Source organism: Triturus cristatus, chromosome 11 (assembly GCF_964204655.1).
Source record: "Triturus cristatus chromosome 11, aTriCri1.1, whole genome shotgun sequence".
NCBI classification, from domain to species: domain Eukaryota; kingdom Metazoa; phylum Chordata; class Amphibia; order Caudata; family Salamandridae; genus Triturus; species Triturus cristatus.
Window position 1 is genome coordinate 927,666,866 of NC_140594.1, and position 24,258 is coordinate 927,691,123.

The following is a 24,258-nucleotide window of genomic DNA, read 5'->3' on the forward strand; positions in this document are numbered from 1 at the left end:
ACTTTCAAATGCACACTAATATTATTATTAATAATAATACATCTTAATTTTAATAATTTAAACTTTTACAAATATTTATCTGTACAAATTTACCAGGTGGCACCCTTATGACAAAATTAAGATTCTTAATCACTTACTGATCGAAAAGTGTCAAAACTAGTACACAAACTGAAAAGATATAAACAATTTCTTAGGTATCCATAACATTTTAAAACATCATGTAAACTGCAGGGTATTTCCTTTGTAACCTAAAGCCCCTAAATTTTCCCCAATATTTGCCCGACTGAGTGGTCTTTATTCAAGGAGTTACATTAATTCATTATTAAAGCATCTTCTGAACCAATTCGATTCCACCTTATGAACTACAAAATACATTAATATATTTTTCTCCATTCTCTGCACACATTTTAAATAGCAACCCATATGCTGTGGGTCGTCACGTTTCATACATAAATTACTGCATCTTGCCAAGTTCTCCCACCAAGTCGATTAAATACTGGTTTTAATAAACATGATCTCACAACATTCAATAGGGGCATGAGTAAATTGAATGTGTAAGAGTTTCAATATTGTGTCCATGCAGGCAACGGCATAAGGATGCTTTAGAATTCCTCCTCTTGCCCCTGCAGTTCCCAAACGTGGAACAAATGGAACCCAAACCAGGAATAGGAAGTGACAAGTAAGGCTGTGTTTGGGCAGCAATATAAGATGAAGAAATCATCCAGAAGTGTTTCCTGTGGGACATAGCTACTACACCTCCTCTCGAGATATAGTTTTAGCTTCAGATACTCCAGTTTTTAGGTCTCGCCTAGGCAGCGTGCATGCGCTGTCCTAGAAGATGACCTTTTGAAATCGGTCTGCTCCTTTTCAAGCACACGCGTGCTTGTGCTGGCATCCACCTTGCGGGAGTGAGCAGCGGCGCGCGTGCTAATTGAAAACATATGGCTCTTGTGCCGCCGCTGCTCAATCCCCCAAGGCGGATCCCAGCACAAGCACGAGTGCTTCAAAACAGCTGCTGCTTGTTTGAGTTCCAGCGGGCAGACACAGCACACCTCCCCCACTTGGGATCAGGTTACTGCAGCCGCGTCAATAAACACAGCGCATATTGGTATGTACGCTCTTCCTCTAACAATTGACTCTCAAATTTCTATGGTATTGTTATTATATTCCAATACTGATGTGTCGCGCTGTTCGAAATGGGATGCGGAAAAATCAAACACGAGCTACATATGTCCCTTGCTAATACCGCGATGCAAAGTTTTCTTTTTAAGTGATGACCGCCGAGTGTAATCCTCCTGATATGGGTTTGCAACAGACAAGACTGCAGAAAGTGAAACACACTTTCTTCTCTCTAGCTGTCTGAGGAGCGCGCCGATACAATGGGAACTACTGGCCGTCTCCTGTGCTCGCACCACGACCCTCTTGAAAACAGGGAGAAGCAAACAGTCGAGGACCAGCCCCTTGTCTGGGCCTGCACCCGCTCACTTTTTGTAGATTTTCTCCTTCAACGAAAGCATACGCACACATTTCTGCAGGATGTGCACTACTCTGAAAGACAGCATCCACGATCTCAAGACCTTGCACATCACAGTGTGAAGTGCAATACACCAAGTCGTCGGAATTTATAAATCCTCCCCCTCAGGTTCTCAAAAAAAGTCACAGTTGAACTCCACCCCTTGTGTGTACTTGTGCTCGTCACTGTGCGTTTAAATACACCTCTCCAGAATGTAGTTGACCCTGCGCCCTTCAGTGGCCAAAATAAAGTTTTGGTATTGAATTGCTGTACCGTTAACATGTTTAAGCAGAAAAAAGGAGAGCACACGATCGTTTTGAAGCATGCCTTGTCTTCTTTTACATTGTAATTGAAGACACCACATCATAATGCGCTGCCCGTAACAAGTTTTAAATATCCAAATATTTTAAATGGAGGCACACCAAACACTCCATAAACCACGCAAAATGTACATTACCAAGTGCTTTTTCACCAAAATACTCATAAAGCATTTTATTTCATGAACGTTCTGTACATCAAATATGAAAATTGAGCACTTTAAAATGGCTGCAAGCGTACCATGTAGCGGATGCGACCCGGCAGGGCCAGCTACTGCCACCAATTTACATGGATTACAGCATGTTCCGTTTCCACGCTTCAGCGGGAAAGGTGCTGGTTAGCAGGCACTAACCAGGGAACCCTTTCCATTTCTACCCGGTCACTTGGACAATCTTGCATATATGATGCTGTGGGTGGTTTGGCGAGGAGTGGCGAGTCCATGTGCCCACAAGCAGCATTTGTTACTGCTCTACAAGGATACTAGGGGCAGCAGCAGGGCGACCTGGGTCCTACCAGCAGGATGTCCCATAGGCATACAGGTTTACAACAGCCTGACCAGGACTAAAGAGCCCCTCGTCCTTCCTCGCTCAGGAGTGGTGACCTGGTTAGATTTTAATATTGTGTTTAAATTACACTGATAAGATGATGAACTGTCCAGCTCGTGACACATTTTTATTATGTTGGTTGCATATATGAATTCACATTTTATAAATCTGCGGGGAGAGGATGTGGTCTCACGGCTAGAGTGCTGACCTTGGGTTGGGAAATCAACGTTCGAGCCCCGGGTCGACTGCACAACCTGTGATTCTGTGCAAATCACTTAATCTACCTGTGCCTACCAAAACAAGCATTGGCATAGCCAATAGGTCTCGCCTCTGGGACCTTATAAGTATTTAGTTACGCAGCACAATATCCTTGGTGCAACAATATTAACTGTTGCATGGTTAAACACTTAAACATTTCGCAAAGGCAAGACCTTTTGGCTATGCCAATGCTTGTTTAAACTGAAGACGCCGTCACTGAAGTCCACAGCTCAGTAAAGTGGAAATTACACAATGGTTCTTCTGAAGGTGTCTTTCAAGGCCAAACATGCGGCCTTCGGGAGTTATTAAGCTCCAGCCTTAGCAGATATTTCAAGGATTGAGTTACTCTCATTTTTGAGCCAAGAATTACATAGCTTTCCTCGCCAAATTGTCCTTGTTTTAACAGGTAGAAGTTTAGCCAAATCTAGGCCTGGGCCATTCCAACAGAAAACACCCTATGTGTGCAACATTAAACAATATCAGAGCAGCATGCCAGTCTACCAGGGACTGCTAAAGTCCACAATTTAATGTGGGCACTAATTTTGCAACATCCACTCTTACAAGTGTTTGGTTTCAGAAAACAAGTGGAAGTGGATTAACATAAGGACCAGAGATGAGTATTCTAAGTTGCAAAAAATCTCAATTTAAGGCTGTGTGTGACTTTATGTCTTAAAAGTAGCCAGATGATGAAGGCAATCCCCTCTCCTGTGCTCTTAACACATACCCAGATTCATATATGCCAGATCATTTTCTAGTTTTGCATGATCCAGAAAACAACAACCTTTTTTACTATCTTTCTATCAAGAAGTAATATTTTCCTTTTATCAGTGTTAATTTTAGCATGTTTGCCTGACAGTAACGTCCTAGGACAATGAACATACTTTGCAGACCGACTGCTGTCCTATCGAAGAGGACAGTGTCGTTTACATAACTGCAATATGGCAAGTTACTGTCCACCCAAGATGGGAGGAGCAATCTAGAGGAACATCAGTACCCCATATAGGAAAGTAGTATCTGCTTCTTATGGTACCCCCACCTTTTTGCTTGATGTGATGCTGTTTTTGACTAGTCTGACTGGGATCCTGTTAATCAGGACCCCCGTCTATCTGTTTTCTCCCTAAACTGTTGTTTTCAGTACCTAGGTACATCCCAGATTGGATACTGGGGTACCCTTGCCAGTCCCTAGTTTATGGTACCCAGGGCATAGGTAACCCAGAGGTCTCCCATGGGCTGAAGCATGCATTATGCCACCCATGAGAGACCATTAAATATGGAACTACAGGCCTGCCATTGCAGCTTGTGCAAGTAAGAGTCACTGCACTTAAAACCTATAAGTCCCCCCTATAGCAGGCCTTTAAAATCCTGAAGGCAGTGTGCTTGGTTCTAAGTGAGAGGGTGTCCCTTCATGAGAAGGACACCCCTGCAGCCTACAGAGTCCATTCTCCCGGGTTATCAGTGAAGAAGCCATATACTATATAGAGGGGCACAGCGTAATCGTGCGATGACCATCTCGAAAACGGCTGCAACAAAGGGTATGATTCCAACATGTTTGATACCAAACATGACCTATCGTGTTTGGAATCATTCCCCCACACTGTAAACGGTGTGGTAGGTATGATTCCAAGCACTGAAAGAACACTCTGTTAGGCACTCAGTGTTCCCAGTACCAGCCTACTAGTCCCTGACAGCCCAAAATGGTTGCTGCTGACCAGAGACACATTTCAGCCCTCCTGCTGCTGAGCCAAGCTCAAGCAATGGAAGGTATAACAATAGGCACCCTGTCACAGGGAGGTGTGACCACCTCCCAGACAGGAGTTAGTGTATTAGGGCTGGGTGGGTGTGCTTGCCAGCACTTGAAAGTCTGCATGAGGGGCACATTTAGTTGCAGAGTCAAGGTCACCGTCATCCTTCCTGAGCACCCGACATTGGAGGGCATCCGTCTTCCAAGTCTCCTGGTCACTCCTGAGTGACATAGAAACTGTCACCTCTGCTTTCAGGTACTCCTCTTCAAGAATCCACGTTTGGATTCCTCCAGACACTTTCTCCTCTTCCAGCAGCGGCACTTTCCTGAAGTCCTCCATTGGGTTAGACGGCAGTTTCCGACACCACTTCACACCTATTCACCCCATTCCCCTGGAATAGGTAACATGGGTACCACAGTATCCACGGGTGGGGTGGCTCTCCAACCTTCTGTCTTCCACAGGGTTTCTTCAGGGTCCACTGGGAAGGGTCCTAATCTCTAAAATTCCAACCATGACTTGCTCATATACTTGTACGGAGCACACAGTTGTGTTCACACACTGCACACGCTCTCTGTGGGGTCTCTATCTACTTACCTTGGGTGGTTCTGTGGATCCCCAGCAATTCTATGTCCTCACAACATTGTCCTGACTCGAGTCATGGTTCTTGTACCACTTTCTTAGTATATGGTTTGGTCCACCCCAGGGCCCACTTTGTATTTACTGTGATTTCTTTGCTTAAGTATTGTGTGCTTTGTGTCTATCTCCATGTAGGAGGTACTGTAACGTACCAGGGAGTGTTACGAAATAAATACATATTTTTATACATACTTGGTGTGGTTCCTTTTCATTTAATCCATACTATAAGATTGCATTCTGGTAAAACAAGCTGCTTTACACTCCTTCAAGACTAAGCCTGAAGGTTGCTCTCCACAGCTACCACTTGGATAGCTTTCTAAGGTTTTTTGAGACCTCTTAAATCACCATAAGGGTTGTCTGGACTGGTGAAGGTGCCCACTTACATTAGTGGACGTCATATACCAGTCCAACCTCTCACACCCTATATCAGCAATATATGGGTTAAACCTCCATCTGTGAACAACTTTTCTGATAACAGCTGCTTCTAGGCAGTCATACAATGCTTGAGCTGCAGGTGTTGGCATCTCAGCTGGCCGCTGGCTACAATCATACTCTTTCTATTTGTGTAATATTTTGTTTGCGGTGTCGTTGGTGCCCCTGACTATACTTAGATATCATGAATGCTTAGCGCACAGAGACAACATGCACTCCACAAAGTTTTAAAAGCTTGAACAAATAACTTGAGGCTGTAGAAACATTTATCTTCAAAATCAATTTAAAACAGGGGTGGAATAAATAATGATTTCAATTTACAGGAATCCCTCAATGTCTCTAACGTGTTAATCTTTATTCTTTAGCATATTTTTAATTAAGTTTTAAGGTTGTATTTTTTTTTAAATTGCTCATCACTGCTTTTGGCGCGATGACTATACCACTTAATCACAATTCTTGAAACACTTTCTTATTGGTTATTTAATATTTTTTATTCAAGTAATGAAATACATATTTCAAAGTACATTTCAATTCATTACAATTTGAAAATAAGTCTGTTGGACTTGGCCCTTTTTACCTAAAATTTTTCGCTTTTCCCCCTAGCCATGACCATGTGTGAGAAAATACCTGCTGCGCAATGGCGTGTGCCGATTTATTTGTGCTGTGGTGAAGAAATGCTACTTTTAAAATGGACGCCATGGCTGTGTGTTTGTGCCACCTGACTGAGGTGGGTTACCAGTCAAGTTGTTTGTTTCCCAGCAACCCCAGCTTTTGGAGGGAAGCCTGGCACCCAGGGTGCGCTACACCTCCCCCTAAACCAGTTGGTACCGGTTTCCCAGGGAAGCTTCCAGCCCTTTCTGGTAGGTGGGGTGAGGGGCGACTAAATAGCGGAGCCATGTGCTCAGACTGAGCATGGACTTGAATGTGAGGGGACACTCTGCCAGGAGGTACTGCTGCATGGGCCTGTGTGCTGGCCCCTGTGCCCAACTGTAACCCCTCTGCTGTCCACAGGGCTAGTGAGAGCCCCACTGCTGGAGTAAAGACTGCTGTACCAGGAGGAGTGCCACGTTACCGAGGATGACAGTTCCTAGGAATTGCGGCCCTGTTCTGATGAGTGCCCACTGACTGATGATCTTGCCCAGTAGTGCCTGCTGCTCTCCTGCCTAGCGCCTCTTGAGCGCTAGAAGCCTACTTCGTGGGACCTAACGCCGAGGGAGCGCTGTATAGTGGACTGGCCTGTACTTCCAGGAAGTGAGGCGAGCTACAACTGTGTCCCAGGAGGTGAGAAGCGTGGGCGCTACTTTCATGTGGGGGACTGTGTGCCCCTGGCCCCCTAGCGCCTAGTGAGCGCTACAGGTGGAGTGCCATGAGCAGAGAAGCACCTAGTGGGACTATTGGCTTGGTTACCAGCAGAGAAGCGCTATATTTGGATTGCCTGTACCTCCATGCCTGCACTCTTGCGCTGTACTGCCCAGGCGCTATATGCAAATGGCAAGTGAGGAGAGAGGAGCGTGCGTCCTGCAGCGCTGAGGCTGCGACTTGCTGTGGGAGATCCCCGGCGTGTGAGGGACTCCCCCTGTGGCTTGAGTCGGCAGGAGCCTACCCCAAGTGGGTACCGCCTCTGAACGTTTTAAAAGTACAGCGGGTGCCTACCCCGCGAGTGCCCTGGAAGAGCGGGTGCCCACCCCACATGCCGGCGTCTTGAAAATCAAAAGCAGGAGCCTACCGCGCGTGTGCCCTGGAAGAGCGGGTGCCCACCCCGCAAGTGTTAGTACTTGAAGGCGGGAGCCTACCCCGCAGTTCTTACCTACCCAGGAATCACCGCTGCAACCTGGGTTGCGCAAAAGTGGAGGGCCGCCGCGCTGCCTGCGGCGACCCAGAAGAAGTCGGAACCTCGCCCTAGCCGTCCGGAAGTGGGTGGGGGCTCTCCGTGAGCAGAGGAGAGCCCCGAGAAGAGAGCCCCGCGAACTACAGCAGCCAAAAGTCCCGGGTCCCACGAAGGGCGGCCCGGGCAAGGAGAGACAGGAGCCGCGCGAGAGGAGCCTGGTGAGTGGAGGCTCCTGGGAGCATCGCGGGTGCCAGGAGGGGTACCAGAAGTGCCGCAGTGGTTTCCTGTACAGCTGTCCTGCCTGGCAGTGGGCAGCTGCGCTGAGGGGGGCATCGTGGTATATTGCCGGTGCCCGCCTCCCCTGTTGGTCCCACTGAGGGGACCCCAGAGTCTGCGCTGCTCTGGGCGTCACAGCTTCACCGCAACGGCGGGCAGCTGCAACGGAGGATGCCCCTTTGCACTGAGGAGCCCGGAGTGGGGCTTCACCCTACAGAGTGCTGGTGTTACCGTTTTGGGGGCATTATTGATTCAGGAGTCCCAGAAGAGGGGCGCCCACGTCCCCGGTACTGTACTGTACTAACTGGGACTGCTAACGTGTTGGGGAGTGCCTTCATTTACATGAATGTGTTGCTCATGGTTTAGGCCCCCTTCTAATGTGTTCATGCCAGTGAGGATGCACTTTGGTGATGCCTAATATGTTCCCCGGCTCATGGTTTATGCCTCTATGCTCACAGGTTTGCCCTACTGATTTTGAGCTAATGAAGATATCCAATGTCTTTTTCCAAAGGGTTGCATGGCTGATACTGTGCCTAAGCAGGGTTTGTGTTAAGTGCTTTCATACTAATGTTTTTCTGCCTACTCCCGAGGATGCCTACATGATTATGCCTGCTCACTGATGGGTTGCGCAATGTGCCTCATGCCCCAGGGGATGCTGTGATCCTGCCCAATGCTTCTCTCCAAATGCTTACATTGCAGGTAATATGATTAGGCCCAAGGGACTACATGATGTGATTTATGCATGTGATAATGCCTAATGCCATGCCTCATGTGGCTGATGCCCCTAAGGTGTTGTTGCCTAACGGTATTACAATGATGTTTGAGGGTTATGGCCGCTGTGAATGTTGGTTATGCTAATGAGATGCCTAATAGGATGTTTTAGAATACGCCTGATCTCATATGTTTCTGCTTAATGCTCCATGCTAATGACGATGTCTTATGTTTCAGCCTGATACTTTTAACAAGGTCGCCCAGTACCTGGACTTGCCAGAAGGAACTGGATGTTATACATTTATTGATGGACTGTACATTTATTCGTGGACTCAGGATGGTTCTGGCGGGGGCCCGATTGGCCCTGCCGTGTAAATAGTCCCCTGTAAATAGTTACCTGGTGCCAGTTGGCACGGTGTTCATACCTGTGATAATATCCTAACGGGTTGTGCATAATACATATGCTGGTTTTTTTCACCTAAACTGGTGTGGTCTCTTTTTGTAGTGTGCCTTGTGTGTCGCCTGTGTATGCTGCATGGATACTTTACACATTTCCTCCGGAGTTTGGCCCACCTGCTCTGCACCACGCTACCCGTTTCTAACAAAGTCTTTCACACCACAGGAACATGTATGAGTAGAGTAGTCAGAGGTGAATGGGTAAGTATAGATGAGAATCTATTTACAGGGATGAATGTAATGAGTTTGATAAAGCAGTTTGTGTGGAATTTTCCATAAAGGACAATCATTATTTGGGATTTCTTCTAAGGGGATTTAATCCTTGGCGTCATTGGGAGATGCATCTTCTGGTGGAGTATCTGGATATATATTATGCAATTCTCTCTTTAACTCATGTATGTTCAGGATTTCCTGCACACAATATGTTTTCAAATCGAAGGTTTTCACTATGATTTAACATTTCTTTTTTGCTAGTAAAGCCTAAGATATGTCTGTTATGGTCACTCCTTGATTCAGAGATGTTAAGCATTGGTTAGGTCTTGGACTTGACGTTCACCAAATGACCATAAAAATGTAAGTGTCTTGTTTTCTGTCTTTATAGGTCTGGCTGGACAGCCTAGCTGTCATTAGACCTTATGTGATCACCAGAAAAAAAATTGAGGAATCACTGCTAAGAAGGGTTTGAGACTTTACATCAGCCCATGTATGGTTTTCAGTACAGCATTTGATCAGGTGGAAGTAGTGCTTTTCCACATAGAGTTCTGGTAGTGCACTCCTATTGGCTCATGGATGGTTTACCCCGCCTAATATGGCCACTGTGGAAGAGACATGCAGGGTTCCTCTAACATGCTGGAATGTGCAGTTCACTTTTCCTTTCAGGGGGAATTTGGTGCTGGCAATATCAGGACTGTAAGGACCAGTGCTTTAAATGGGAAAAAATAAGTGTAGGTACTCATTAAATTGAGCTAGGGGCGTGGCTAGTGGGCGGGGTTAGAGGTGGGGCGAGACATGATGATACTAAGACATTTCTATTGAGTATTCAGTTTGCCCATTGCATTCCTTTGATAGTAGCTTCAAACTTCCCATATATGCAGATTAACAGCTGCATATGATGATAAAGAGTGGTGTGAATACCAGCTGGGAGCAGGCCCTAAATCATATTAGAAGGAGCTTTTAAATCAATACATTCAAGCCATCAACAGCACTATTCAGGCTAATTATCAGTGCGCCTCCGAATAAAAGAGATTTTGGAATACCAGCATTAATAATGAGTTCTACGCCAGTTGCAGGACATATCAAAACATGTGAGAAAAGTATCAATATAAACAAAAAAAGTGTTAACTCATTACACAAAATAAAGACCAAACATGGTATGTTAAGGTTACCTTGTCTTGCAATATTTGCAGCTTTTCACTATCATACTGTTCCTACTTGGTTGCTATTGGCACAATACTTCAAATACACACAGAAACAAGCAGACAATGTACACACATTTCTTTAAAACTACCTCCTGAGATTGTCCACATTCTTTTCCTCTCTGAGCTCGCTTTTTCTCTCACACTGAAACATACACAGAAGCAGGCGCGCACACCAGGTGTGCAACGCCCATTGGGATCAAAGAGCTTCAAGCCCCCTCCCGACCCCCACCCCCCCCTCCCCCCACCCCTCCATCGTGTGCGTCAGCCCGGGCCGAGACAGCTTCCCTGGCACACACAGAGCCGCACCCGAGTACTTCACAGGTCTTTAAAAGACCATTTGCATGTCCATGAGGCTTGGTTGTTTTTTTCACCCCTTTTAAGAGCCCCAGCAGCTCCACTCTGCCTATTGGTGGAAGAATTACCCCCCAGAAATTTGTCTCTAGTTGCGCCTCTGGTGCACACGCACACACTCTACACTTGGGATCCTTACGGCACAGCAAGTACAGTGTGAATGTGATTGACAGAGAAGGGCCTTAATGGGCCCTTCTCTATCAAACACAGCAGGGCGTGAAAATTCCAAAACAGGGACATCCTTTCGCATAAAGCACGAGTCGCTGCTGAATGGCCCAGCAGTTACTCACCTACGAGCTGGAGAGGCGCTTTGGCTGTCAGAGGGCTGTACAGATCTGCTCCCCTCTGACTGCCTTGAGGTTCGCAGCACTAAAACCAATTAATTTACCTCCAATGAGTACCGGTACTCTCCTTGGCAGTGAAGAAGTGCCGGTACTCTGATCGGTAAAAATAAGAAGTGCCGGTACTCAGTACCGGTGAGTACCGGCCCATTTAAAGCACTGGTAAGGACTACAATCTCCATCATGCTCTGCACTGCCTCACTTGATATGTCCACCTGTCAAGTTGTGAGTCAGCTTTTTCTTTAATTTTTTGGGTAGTTTTATATAGCAGGCGTGACTTTGCTAAGGGGTGTTAGAGCGTCATTTGAACTATTTCACGTTATTAAATGGTTCCCCAGAACTACAGGATGTTGAGTCGAGGCTTGGATTTGAACCTGAATTTCCACTGTCAAAGATGGCATCTGTGGACCCTAGGTCACATCTGGTTCTCCTTTTTCTTCATCCTTGGTTACTGATCCTGAGTGTTATGTAAGTGACAGTCTGGCCCCAGTACAAGCAAGAGAAGTTGACAGAGCAGCAGAGGCTTGCTTTCGCCTCATTCTTCACACCCCTGACAGCAGCATGGCAGCAGCTCATGGGCAGAGTGGAGAGACCGTTTCCTCCGCCCCCAGCAAAGGCAATGTTTGGCGTTGTTGCTTAATGTCACTTGAGTTCTATGTTAAATATGTCTCTGCTACGTGAGGAGTATAGAAATGGTATTGAACGCATATAACTGTATTGTGTATCCTTTTAGTAAGATGATTGCCCTTGTTTTGTGTGTTTGAACCAATATCAGTTTTTTCCAGTGCATAGTTTCTTATTAGATGTAACATTGTTGCTTAGAACCTGGTCATGGCCTATTACAGACCTCCATTTTAAAGGAGGGCGAGCCAACAAATTAAGGGGGAGAATTGAGCCAAGGGTCTAGCTAGGCTCTACTACCCCGTGCACAAGCCGAGCATTGAAAAGATTTAGCTTGTAAATCGTGTAACGAACATCTGTAATAATATCAATGTCTCTTCAATGTTCAAAAAAGTGCCTTTAGTGTGTGGGAGTATTTCACCCTAATACTTCACATTATATCACTGCAGGCAGGGACATTCCCGCCACCCAAACACTTCAAGGACTATGGGCATAGCAAAATTAAGAGGCAAGAGGGAAGAGATGTGGCCTGCTGGGTAAAGCTGCCAACCCTGGAAGTGGGGGACCAGGATGTGGCACTATGACCGGAGCTGCCGACTCACACTGGGGAACCAGGTTTGAGCCTCTGCATCAGCTCAATATCCGGTGACTCTTGGCAAGTCCCTTAGGAGCATATTTATCAAAGTTTGCGTCGCCCTTGTGTCACGCATCGTACCGCAAGGGTGACGCAAAACCTAGAATGATATTTACCGAGCCACGCAAGGTCACCTTGCTTTGCCCTGTGTGGCTTGGTAAATTAAGAGTAACAAAAGGCAGCGCAAGTCTTTGCCTTGCGTTGCAGTGCTCCAGGCAGGCGTTCCATGGATGGAGTGTGGGTGTTCCCACGCATCCTCCCATGGATTTTGGCACATTCTCAGATTTACCAAAACTGATAAACTTAGGGATGCGTCAAAATGCTACCCCTTCCCAGGGCAGGCATAACAAGAAAAAATATCTTAATGTCCTCCTCTTTTTTCCTTTTTCTACATGTGCTGCATTCTGAAGCACACATACAAAGAGGAAGAAGCCTCAGGATGGTTTTGTGCAGGAAGGTGTCCCTTACTGTACAAAACCAATTCTGTTTGCAACACAGACACCCTTGCACCATGGTGCAAGGGTGCCTGCATTGGTGCTCGGCAGCAGTTTGTGTGCCTGCGCAGGCAGAGAACAGGAGAGCGCCATATCTTATTAGATATGGCGCATTCCTGCCCTCTCCCTTTCACGCAATGCAGCGCACCAAGGTGTCTTTCTGCGTTTTGTGAAATAATGATAAACATGGCCCTTATTTTCCCTCTGCCTAAATAAAAAAAATGAATGTGACCGTGTGTAATGAGTTGGTGCTCATGGAAAGTGCTCCAATACCTTCGAGTCAAGTTAATTTTATATAAAACTGTAAAAAACAGCCGCGAGTCCCACCTGAGTTCAGCATCATGTGATTCTGAACAAATCCCCTTGCGTCCAAAAATAACTTGTAACTAGGTTTGTTTTCTCGTTATGTACTCCAGTGCCCTCAGGCTAAGTTTGCGCTATATAACTGTTGGAGGGAGGACCACCGGGGAGTCGGGGAGACTATTCCGGGGCACCTTCCTACCGCAAGGTTATAGCCGAGCGCCGCTGAGAAGCCCCCTCGGGGAGGTCTTTCTCCTATGATCGTACTAGGCCCAGTAATACCACCACACAGGACTCAATATCAGTTGCTTGACTTGGTTCTTTATCAGCAGTAGTACGTTCAATATTTACAGTGGGATCGAGGGATCCAGTAAGAGTCTCAATGTCTTTTAGAGGGATAGGGTAGCGGGACAGTCTTAGTACCAACCAGGTACGGGAGGGGTCTGCGCCAGACCTTGAGTGCTGGTCTCAGAGCGCCTCGGACGTGGGAAGCCGCGACGGCGTCTGCAGGGCTCGGGTGGTAGTTCCGCTTGGGTCGAGCCGCGACACAGTCAGCAGGGCTCCGGTGGTAGGTCCGCTTCGGTCGAGCCGCGACGAGGTCAGCTGGGCTCTGATGGTAAGGTTCAACAAGGTCGGGCCGCGACAGCGTCAGCAGGGCCCCAAAGGTTCGTGAAGGTCTTTAAGCACGGTGGAGCCGCAACGTCGTCAGCAGGGCTCAGAGTGTGGGTTCAGGATGAGTCTTCTTCCGTAGGGTCAGCCGCGATCCGATCAGCAGGGCTCTTGACTCCAGGATACAACTATTGTCCTGTTGTCGGGTCGCCCCAGATATAGGACTGGCGCCCTTTGATGTCCGGACCCTTGCGCCCGGAGGGGGCGGAGAGGCCGAGTACGGAGCGGCCAGACGCCCTGCAGGAGAGGCGCTAGGCCCCAGAGAGCTGTGGGGCGATCGCACCTAGGTGTGGAAGGACGGTTGGGGGTCCCATCGATACTGCCCTCCGCCGGGAGTGGGAAGGGTTCACGTGGTATCCCCCGGGCCAGGGGTTGGCGCCTCGATGTCGGGCCTCGCTGGAACAGAGGCCGGGTGGAGCGGGGTCACGTGGAGTGACGTATAATCCAAAATGGAGGAGCCCCGAGGTGCATGGGATCTCGTGCGGCTTAGCGAGGGGGAACAGGACCACGCCACGAGGCCGGCTCCAACACGCGTCCCCCCCAGCTGAAGGCAGGGAGAGTCACCCATCTCCTTGGGGGTTCTCCTTGCCGAGGTGGAAGAATCTTGACAGGCAGTCGGCATTGGCGTGGTCGTTGTCGGGCCGGTGCTCCACGGTGAAGTCCATCCCTTGCAGCGAGATGGACCATCGCAACAACTTGGGGTTCTCGCCCCGCATTTGCATGAGCCACCGCAAGGGCCGGTGGTCAGTTTGGACCCTGAAGTGGGTGCCGAAAAGGTAGGGCCGGAGCTTCTTGAGAGCCCATACCACGGCAAAGGCCTCCCGCTCGATGGTGCTCCACCTCTGTTCTCGTGGCAGCAGTTGGCGGCTGATAAAGGCCACAGGTCGGTCGAGGCCTTCGGCGTCCACCTGGGAGAGGACCTCCCCGACCCCGTACTCCGAGGCATCGGTCTGGACTACAAATTCCTTGCTGTAGTCAGGGGCCTGTAGCACAGGGGCAGCGCACATGGCCGCCTTGAGGGCCTCAAAAGCGGTCTGACAGCGGGGCGTCCAGTGCACCGCCTTGGGCTGTTTCTTGGAAGTGAGCTCCGTAAGGGGGCCCACAATGCTGCCATAATCCTTAATGAATCATCGGTAGTAGCCTGTGAGGCCTAAGAAGGCCCGGACAGCGGTTTGGGTTGCGGGGGGCTCCCACGCCTGGATGGCGTCGACCTTTAACTGGAGGGGCGCCACCTGGCCACTCCCCACCTGGTGACCCAGATAGGTCACAGCTCCTTGACCGATCTGGCATTTACTGGACTTAATTGTGAGCCCGGCTCTTTGGAGAGCAGCCAGGACTTCCCCGAGGTGTCCTAGGTGCGCGGGCCAGTGGTCGCTGAAGACTGCAATGTCGTCGAGGTAGGCCGCGCTGAAGGCTTCTAGTCCGGCCAGGACCTTGTTCACTAGCCGCTGAAAGGTCGCTGGGGCGTTCTTCATACCGAAGGGCATTACCCGAAAGTGGTAGTGCCCATCGGGGGTGGAAAAGGCGGATCGTTCCTGGGCGCCGGGAGTGAGCTTGATCTGCCAGTACCCAGCGGTGAGATCAAAGGTGCTTAGGTAGCGGGCAGCCCCTAAGCGATCGATCAGCTCGTCTGCTCGTGGCAAGGGGTGGGCATCGGTCTTGGTGACTGCGTTCAGGCCCCGGTAGTCGACACAAAATCTGAGTTCCGGGGCAGTGCCGGGGGCGGCGGCCTTCGGCACCAAGACTACCGGGCTGGCCCACGGGCTGTCTGATGGCTCGATGACTCCGAGGGCGAGCATCTTGGAGACCTCGGTCTGTATGCAGGCTCGGACTCGGTCAGGTACTCTGTAAGCGCGGTATCGCACAGGGGGGCTGTCCCCAGTATCCACGTCGTGGACGCACCAGGGGGTCACCCCGGGCGTGAGAGAGAAGAGGGCAGCGAAGGGGTGCAGCAGCTTCTGGCAGTCATGGCGCTGTTCTGGTGTCAGGGTGGCGGAGAGGCGGACGCCCTCCAAGGAGCCGTCTTGGCCCGAGGACCCCAGGAGGTCTGGTAGGGGCTCGGAGTCACTTTCGCCCCCATCGTCGGTAGCCAGCAGCAGGCTTAGTTCAGTTCGGGCAAAGTGGGGCTTGAGCCGGTTGGCGTGCAGGACCTGGAGGGGGTTCCTCGGGGACTCCATGTCGACCAGGTACGTGACGGGGCTCTTCCTCTCAACTACCTTGAAGGGCCCGGTCCACTTGTCCTGCAGGGCGCAGGGGTCCATGGGTGACATGACCCAGACTTGCTGGCCCGGCTCGAACTCGATGGTTGAGGCATTTTCGTCATACCAGCGTTTCATGTCTTCTTGGCTGGCTTCAAGGTTGGCTTCTGCCAGGGCCCGGAACTTCTGAGTCTGGTTCCGCAGGGTCAGGAGGTACCGGTAGACGTCGGGAGGGGCATCTTGGACTTGCGCCTCCCAGCCCTCCTTGACCAGGCTGAGGGGCCCTCGGACGGGGTGCCCATACAATAGTTCGAAGGGGCTGAAGCCCAGGGATTTCTGTGGTACCTCCCGATAGGCGAACAGGAGGCAGGGCAGCAGGACATCCCATCTCCTCCTCAGGGTCTCTTCCAGGCCCTTGATCATCCCCTTCAGGGTTCTGTTGAACCGCTCGACCAGTCCGTTCCCCTGGGGGTGGTAAGGGGTGGTGAATTTATAGGTGACCCCACATTGTTGCCAGAGGGATCTCATGTACTTTGAAATAAAGTTCGTACCCCTGTCGCTCACCACTTCTTGGGGGAACCCCACCCTGGAGAAGATGCCCATCAGGGCCCGGCCCACCACTGGCGCTGTCACGGTGCGGAGTGGGATGGCCTCGGGGTATCGGGTGGCGTGGTCGACCAGTACCAGGATGAAGCGGTGTCCCAGGGCGGTTCGGGGGTCGAGGGGCCCCACGATGTCGATCCCCACTCGTTCGAACGGGGTGTGGACGGCTGGAAATGGTTGTAGGGGGGCTTTCACTCGACCCCCAGTCTTCCCGCTAGCCTGGCAGGTCGGGCAGGACCGGCAGTGATGGTCCACGTCTCTTCTCATTCGGGGCCAATAGAAATGGGTCACTAGGCGGCTGTAAGTTTTGTCCCGCCCGAGGTGTCCGGCGAGGGGCACGTCATGCGCCAGGTTCAGGAGGAACTCTCGAAATCGGAGGGGGACCACCAACACCCGGCCGGCCCCTAGTTCGGCGACTTTCGGCTCGCTATACAATAAGTCATTGTCCCAATAGACCCAGTGGGTTCCCGTGGGGTCCCCCGCGGCCTGGGCGGCCACTTGCTGTCGGGCCCCCTCGAGGGATGGGCAGGCCTTCTGCTCTTGCTGGAATTGTTCGCGGGTGGGGCCCCCGTCGTGGCGCCACTGGGCCAGCTCGGGGATCTCGCTGAGGGAGGCGGCCTCTTCGGGAGAAAGTTCGGATGGCCCGGCCTCCTCGTCAGGTTCCTCCGTGCCGGAGGAGGGTGGTAGTTCGGGGCCCGTCGGCTTGTCGGGGGCCGTGGCAGCGGCTGGTTGGGCGGTCATGGACCGGGTGGTGGCGCAGGCCCACTCGGGCAGTCCTAGCATCCCCAGATGCTCTCGGCGTTCCACCTGGGCCCAGGGGGAGCTCTCTAGGTCATTCCCCAGGAGGCAGTCCACTGGGGCGTCGTCGCGGACAGTTACTTTTAGGGTGCCGGACACTCCTCCCCACTCGAAGGGGATCCTGGCCATCCGGCACATGCTCTCGGTGTTGTCCGCGGTCCGGACAGGTCATAGGACATGTGGCAGGATTTGTTCGGGGGTCACCAGGTGGCAGCAGACAGCGGACACACTGGCCCCAGTGTCCCGGAGGGCTTCGGCCCGTCGTCCATTGATGGTGACCCACTGCTGGTACTTCTGGGTGTTGCTCGGGATGGCAGCTCGGGGCACCATTTCTCGGGAGCCCAGGCATACAAGCGACATGGCAGCTGGTTCCCACTCGGGGGACCCGCCGTCGTGGTTTTCCTCCTCGTCTTCTCCCTCCCCCAGGGCTGCGGCGGCTATTTGCCGGTGAGGGGGCCCAGCGGTCCCGTTCCGTCGGGTCACGGGGCAGGCCGGGTCGCTCGCATAGTGGCCGGTCTGCTGGCAGCCGAAGCAGGTCACTGTCGGTCGTGGTCCAGGCCGTGTGATAGGGGTCCCCCTTCGGCCCAGGGTCGGGGACGTGTGGTTGGTGGCTTGGCCTCGTGGCGGGCTTCTGGGCGGCCCGACCGGGAATTCTCGACTGCGGTGGGACCCCCCTCCTCCGCCTCGCTGGCGGGGAGGTCCCGTGGTACTCCGTTGGTAGTCTCCCACGGGATTCCGGGGGACCCGGGTGTTGACCCATCGGTCTGCTTCGGCGGCGAGCTTCCGGGGCTCGGTCAGTTTACTGTCCAGGAGGTGTTGCCTTAGTTCAACAAAGCAGTTGTTGGCGAGGTGCTCCCAGACAATGAGGTTGAACAGTTCATTGTATGAGGTGACCTTGCTCCCTTTTATCCATCCTTCAAAGGCTCGGCTGAAGAAGTCCACGTATTCGACCCACGTGGTACCGGGGAGCTTCTTGCAGTCCCGGAAGCGCTGCCGGTACATCTCGGCTGATAGTCCATAGCGTGTGAGTAGGGCTTCTTTCATGTGGTCGTATGATGTCATCACCGCGTCGGGGAGTTGCAGCAGGGTATCCTGGCCCTCGCTGAGGAACCTCCCCCATAGGCCGGCACCCCAATCCTTCCGGGGTACCCGATGGGAGGTCATGGCTACTTCGTATGCTCGGAACCATTGCTGGATGTCGTCATTTTTATAGTACTCCTTGACGACATCCTTGGGGATATGAACCTTTGGCTCGGTCAGTGGCAGAGCATCCCGGGCTCCAGGGGTGCTGGTCTCCCCCGTTTTAGATTTTAGTTCAAGTTCTTTGAGGCTCCTCTCGTGCTCGAGGGTTAGCCGTCTCTCCTCTAGTTCCAGATGCCGTTTCTTTTCCTCGATTTCCTCTTGCAGCCGTAGTTGCTCCAAGGCTATTTTCTTCTCCGCCAGTAGGAGCTCACCGTCCAGCCGGAGTCGGGCGAAGTCCATTTCGTGTGTCCGGACCCTCTCCCGTTCTCGAATTTCTTCGTGGGAAAGGCTGGTTTCTGGGACGTTTCGCCCCCCATCTGTCGGGGTTGGGGTCGGCAGGTTTCCGTCCCGGGCCGAGGTCCCTTCGGCTCGGGGTGGAGTGGTCTCGGGTTCTGCCCAGGCTTTCAGGGCTTTCTGCATTTCTTCCTTGGTGCCCAATCCTGTGGTTGGGATCCCTTTGTCCTTGCAGAATTGTTTCAGTTCTTTGTGGGTGTATTCTTCCAACCTTTCCGGCTGGAAGGCTGCGGCCACGGTTGCCTCTTGGCCGTCCATGGTTCCCTTTTCTTTTTCCGTCTGGTTAGGTAGTGGGTGCGTTACTTGCCTGTACGATTGCGTCTGGCTCGGATCCCGTCGCTGGCCACCAAATGTTGGAGGGAGGACCACCGGGGAGTCGGGGAGACTATTCCGGGGCACCTTCCTACCGCAAGGTTATAGCCGAGCGCCGCTGAGAAGCCCCCTCGGGGAGGTCTTTCTCCTATGATCGTACTAGGCCCAGTAATACCACCACACAGGACTCAATATCAGTTGCTTGACTTGGTTCTTTATCAGCAGTAGTACGTTCAATATTTACAGTGGGATCGAGGGATCCAGTAAGAGTCTCAATGTCTTTTAGAGGGATAGGGTAGCGGGACAGTCTTAGTACCAACCAGGTACGGGAGGGCTCTGCGCCAGACCTTGAGTGCTGGTCTCAGAGCGGCTCGGACGTGGGAAGCCGCGACGGCGTCTGCAGGGCTTGGGTGGTAGTTCCGCTTGGGTCGAACCGCGACACAGTCAGCAGGGCTCCGGTGGTAGGTCCGCTTCGGTCGAGCCGCGACGAGGTCAGCTGGGCTCTGATGGTAAGGTTCAACAAGGTCGGGCCGCGACAGCGTCAGCAGGGCCCCAAAGGTTTGTGAAGGTCTTTAAGCACGGTGGAGCCGCGACGTCGTCAGCAGGGCTCAGAGTGTGGGTTCAGGATGAGTCTTCTTCCGTAGGGTCAGCCGCGATCCGATCAGCAGGGCTCTTGACTCCAGGATACAACTATTGTCCTGTTGTCGGGTCGCCCCAGATATAGGACTGGCGCCCTTTGATGTCCGGACCCTTGCGCCCGGAGGGGGCGGAGTGGCCGAGTAGGGAGCGGCCAGACACCCAGCAGGAGAGGCGCCAGGCCCCAGAGAGCTGTGGGGCGATCGCACCTAGGTGTGGAAGGACGGTTGGGGGTCCCATCGATACTGCCCTCCGCCGGGAGTGGGAAGGGTTCACGTGGTATCCCCCGGGCCAGGGGTTGGCGCCTCGATGTCGGGCCTCGCTGGAACAGAGGCCGGGTGGAGCGGGGTCACGTAGGTGGTCACGTGGAGTGACGTATAATCCAAAATGGAGGAGCCCCGAGGTGCATGGGACCTCGTGCGGCTTAGCGAGGGGGAACAGGACCACGCCACGAGGCCGGCTCCAACAATAACACTCCACATTTTGTTATGAAGCCTAGATTATCATTATATGTGAAGCAACAATATAGTCTAGTAAATCAAATACAATATGTAAATGCACATCCTGAACTCGCGTATTTGACTGTGCTAGCATGTGATAACAAGCATTGGCATTGCCAATAGGTCTCGCCTTTGGGACCTTATAAGTGTTTACCCATGCAATAGTTGCATAACTAAATACTTATAAGGTCCCAAAAGTGAGACCTATTGGCTATGCCAAGCGGCCGTGCAACCGAGAAAGTGATTGTGATCGCGATCAAACATCAAAGCGGCCGAAAGTGAAAGTAATCGCGGTCAAGCGCAGCGCGCGCTCGCGCACATGCACTGTAGCTCTAGGCTGGCCTGGTAGCACTTTTTGGAGCCCTCTCAATAAGTTTTGCCAGACCAGCGCATGCGCTGGGTCAGGCGAGACCTAATGAAAAAAGGGGGCTCGGTGACGTAGAACAGTTGCCTTGGAACACACAATTTGATCAAGCATTGGAGCCGGGATTGATCCGAAGTTTTCTAGTTTCACATTGTGCAGTTCATCCGCTGGATGGCAATCTCGTTCTCCTTTTCTACATCAAAGATATATCCTTTGTCTTTTATTCTTGGCACATGACGTTGCAGCGTGGGTGGCAGGCAGAAGGAAGCGTGACTCGTTTTGCCTTTGAGGCTCCATTAAAACAGAAATTGACACCAAAACAAACAAACACTGCCAACCGAATAGCTCTGCCTGGCATTTTCATTTGTAAGCCATACCTATTGGCTTTCCAATGTTTGTTTTTACTTTTTAAAAGTCCCTTTCCTATTCTTACCCCTTTCCCTTCACTGTAGCCCCTTCTCTACCCCTCTTGCACCAATCTATCATCCTCTTACACCCCCCTTTCCCTCTTTCTCTTCCCCTCTTACCAAATAATCATATACAATTGGGTGAAAAAATATAAATGAAGCTGGCCATCATCAACCTAATTATTAAAAGTGATAAAGGGAATATCAATTAAAGTTATTTTCTTAGAACATTCATCAACAGATTAAATGGATAGCTATATATACTGCCAAATGAGGCATTTGGTTGAATTTTTAAGAAATTTTTAGTGGATCTGAACCATATTTGAACATTGGAATGTTGAACGCTCCATTGAAAACAATGGAGTTCTCCGGACTTCTAATGGCCGGTAGAAACCCGGAGCATCAACATTCCATTGCTTGCCCACATCAACAGCTGTGAATAAAGGCCTCAGGGAGCCCGAGGGTATTTCAACCCCCTCGGGCCTGTGAGGCCATTTTTTACAGATTAGAACATTCTGCCCTCTAGGGAAGGAATGTTCTACTAGTCTTAGAGCCCTCCATAGCAAGCTCTACCGGCAAATAAAGGCCCACTCCCTTTTTAAAGGCCCTCGCCTTCAGGTCGGGCCTTTAATGCTGGAGTGGTCTTTTAATGGTCGGTAGAGGCTACATTGAAACATTGGAATGTTGTGAGCTTCTTCGAAAATAATTAAGTGTCTCTGGCCAATAATGGCTAATATAGGCCTTCTGCTCCAACATTCCAGTGTGCATGTAGGTGGGTGGATTATTCAAGGCCTTCTTACATTGTCCATACTGATTGTTAAAATCCCTCCTCCTCAGAATAGGCCCTTGCCTGCGACTTGGATGTATAACTCTAGTTTAGGGCCTTTACCAACCAGTATAGCTGTTGGCAGTGGAATATAAGGATATGTTAAAAGGAACGTTCAGATCCTACATTAAAAGTCCTGATATAGAAAATGCTCCTAACAGTATTCTCATATCTATCAAAGTATTTTTCTGAATGTAGTCTGCTTTATGTTTTTGTTTTGTAGGTTAAGAGAGAGACAAATGGCAAAATACTATGCCTCAATGACGGCAACAACAGATACTGCCAGCCTTTCTGAATGTAAGTGACTATTTAATACTCAAAAATATGAACATTGATTGTTGCTGCCTTAAATCAGCACCACAAGAAAAGTAAACTGGCTTTAAATATCAGTCGGGTGCCAAGTAGTGCCACTTAGCCAATTTTCATATTCTGGCCATAGCTCTCAAGTAGTTGAGCAGCACCAAAGCATAACATTTAAATCATGATCTTTCAGATGACCAGGGTGAGTACTCTGGGATCATAAACATATAAGACACAGACCGACAAAGATAAAAGTTTTCTCACCTAGTAAATGAATCATGATTCCTTTTTGCAAAAATGAGAGTCTGTAGGGTAAGTGATTGAGAGGGACTGGCATGCAGCACAAACCAAGGAATATGGACAATTTATTCACCATGTGCCAGCTTATGAAAATTGCCTAGAGACAGAGCAAAAAGGCAAGAAAGGAGAAGAGGGTGCAAAACAGGAAAAGGAGTGTTATAAGTAGACAGAGATAATACTTTGTGTCACCTTGTTTCAGTGTGTTAGTGTCCCTGTCAGACTACCTCCAAATATGGTGCTGCCTTATTATGAAAGATTTCTCTTCTCTACACTCAATGTCTAAAATGTATAGATTTCAGCACTACAAATCACTATTTAGAGAACAAAGGTTTATGCAAACCAGATAAGAAGGTAGAAATCTATTTCTCGGTGTGGCTTCCTTCGACTTGAGAGCTAGAAATGTTCTTTTTAGTTGTGGGGTAGTGGTGTTTAAGTGCCATAGGGAGTAATTATTGCAGTGGTAGTAAACAGTAGATTATAAAGTTCCAGCACTGGTCACATTTTTTGCCAAAAGGGTGTCTCTGGTGGTGTTCCTCAGGCCACAAAGCATTTTGTTGTGAACATGCCACAATCATCTTTTCTTGAGGATCAGCTGGGTTTGTAGATATTTTGGCAGTGATGAGAGCACAACTATGCCATCACCTACACCACAGACTACACCCTGGACCTACATCATCACTTTACACCTGTAGCTATACCTCAGGTACCCTACACCACCACATACACAATAAACCACCACCTACACCAGAAACCCAAATCACATCTACACCATTCATTGTACCAGATACACCCTACAATTCACATCATGTATAGCATTCATAACCTACATTTTACACCACCCATATCTATCATGAAACTAGAACCATCAAATACCACTTCCTCACCTCCACCGCTGCAGCGTACTCGTATTTCCTTGGCAGAGAGCAGGCAGATCTCCTTTAGAATGCACTATATTGATATTCGCATTCTCCATACTGCATCCTTCTTTTCAAGTTGTTTTCTTAGTGGGACTGTGCAACAAGGTACTCTGTACCAAGTCGCCCCGTCAAGCACAAGATGCCCCCGCTTCACTCTCCAAGGCACTACCTGCACACTTAAGGCCATATTTATTACACGGTTTGCCTCGCCCTTGCACCATGCAACATGGCGCAAGAGCAACACAAACCTTAAGTTATATTTTTGAAGCTATGCAAAGCCCCTTTGCGTGGCTTTGAGTGTCTGTGAGTAGCTCCAAAAATATGGAGTAACGCAACGCAGCGCAAATCACTGTGTTGTGTTACTCTGCTCTGGGTAGGCATGCCATGGGCATTACGTGGGTGTTCCCACGCAACTCTCATGGTTTTTGATGCATTCCCAGATTTACAAGACCTTGTAAACCTGGGAATGCGCCAAAAAAGATACACCTCCCCAGGAGAGGCATTACGAGGAGAAATATCTTTATTTCTCCTTGTTTATTTCTTCTTTCTATACTACCTTCAACATGGTACCATGGTGCAAGGGTGCCTGTGTTTGAGCTAGGCTGCTAAAACAGCACCAGCGCAAAATAAAAGGTCAGGAATGTGCCGTATTGGATAAATATGACGCATTCCTGCCCTTTCCCTTTTGCGTAGGGCAATGCAGCAAGGTGACTTGCTGCACTGCCCTGCTCCACAAAACTAATAAATATACCCCTTAATCTACACCATTACTAGCACTGTACAACCAACTCACCCTAAATTCACACCCGCAGACATTGCTTCATCCTTTATGCTCTTGCAATTCTCTCTTAGCAGCTTGAATGCAGGAGTAGTCAGCTGTGCTTCTCGAATATTCACCTCCTTGCTATCTCCCCCTTCCCATGTTACTCCTTCATCTTCACTTCCCCAAACTACTCATGCCTCAAGTGGGATCTGGAAAAAGCAACAGTCTCTTACCACCCTTCCATGTGCACCCTCA

The 24,258-nt window shown here is 50.2% G+C and overlaps 1 protein-coding gene across 1 annotated transcript in view; it reads left to right on the forward strand.

The window, feature by feature from the left end:
- The window catches only part of ERICH6 (glutamate rich 6), a 399,063-nt gene that overhangs the window by 284,368 nt on the left and 90,437 nt on the right, over nt 1–24,258 (forward strand). Inside the window, exon 8 of the mRNA XM_085634907.1 lies at nt 21,947–22,020. Coding sequence (XP_085491033.1) covers nt 21,947–22,020 — 74 coding nt within the window. The remainder of the gene's footprint in view (nt 1–21,946; nt 22,021–24,258) is intronic.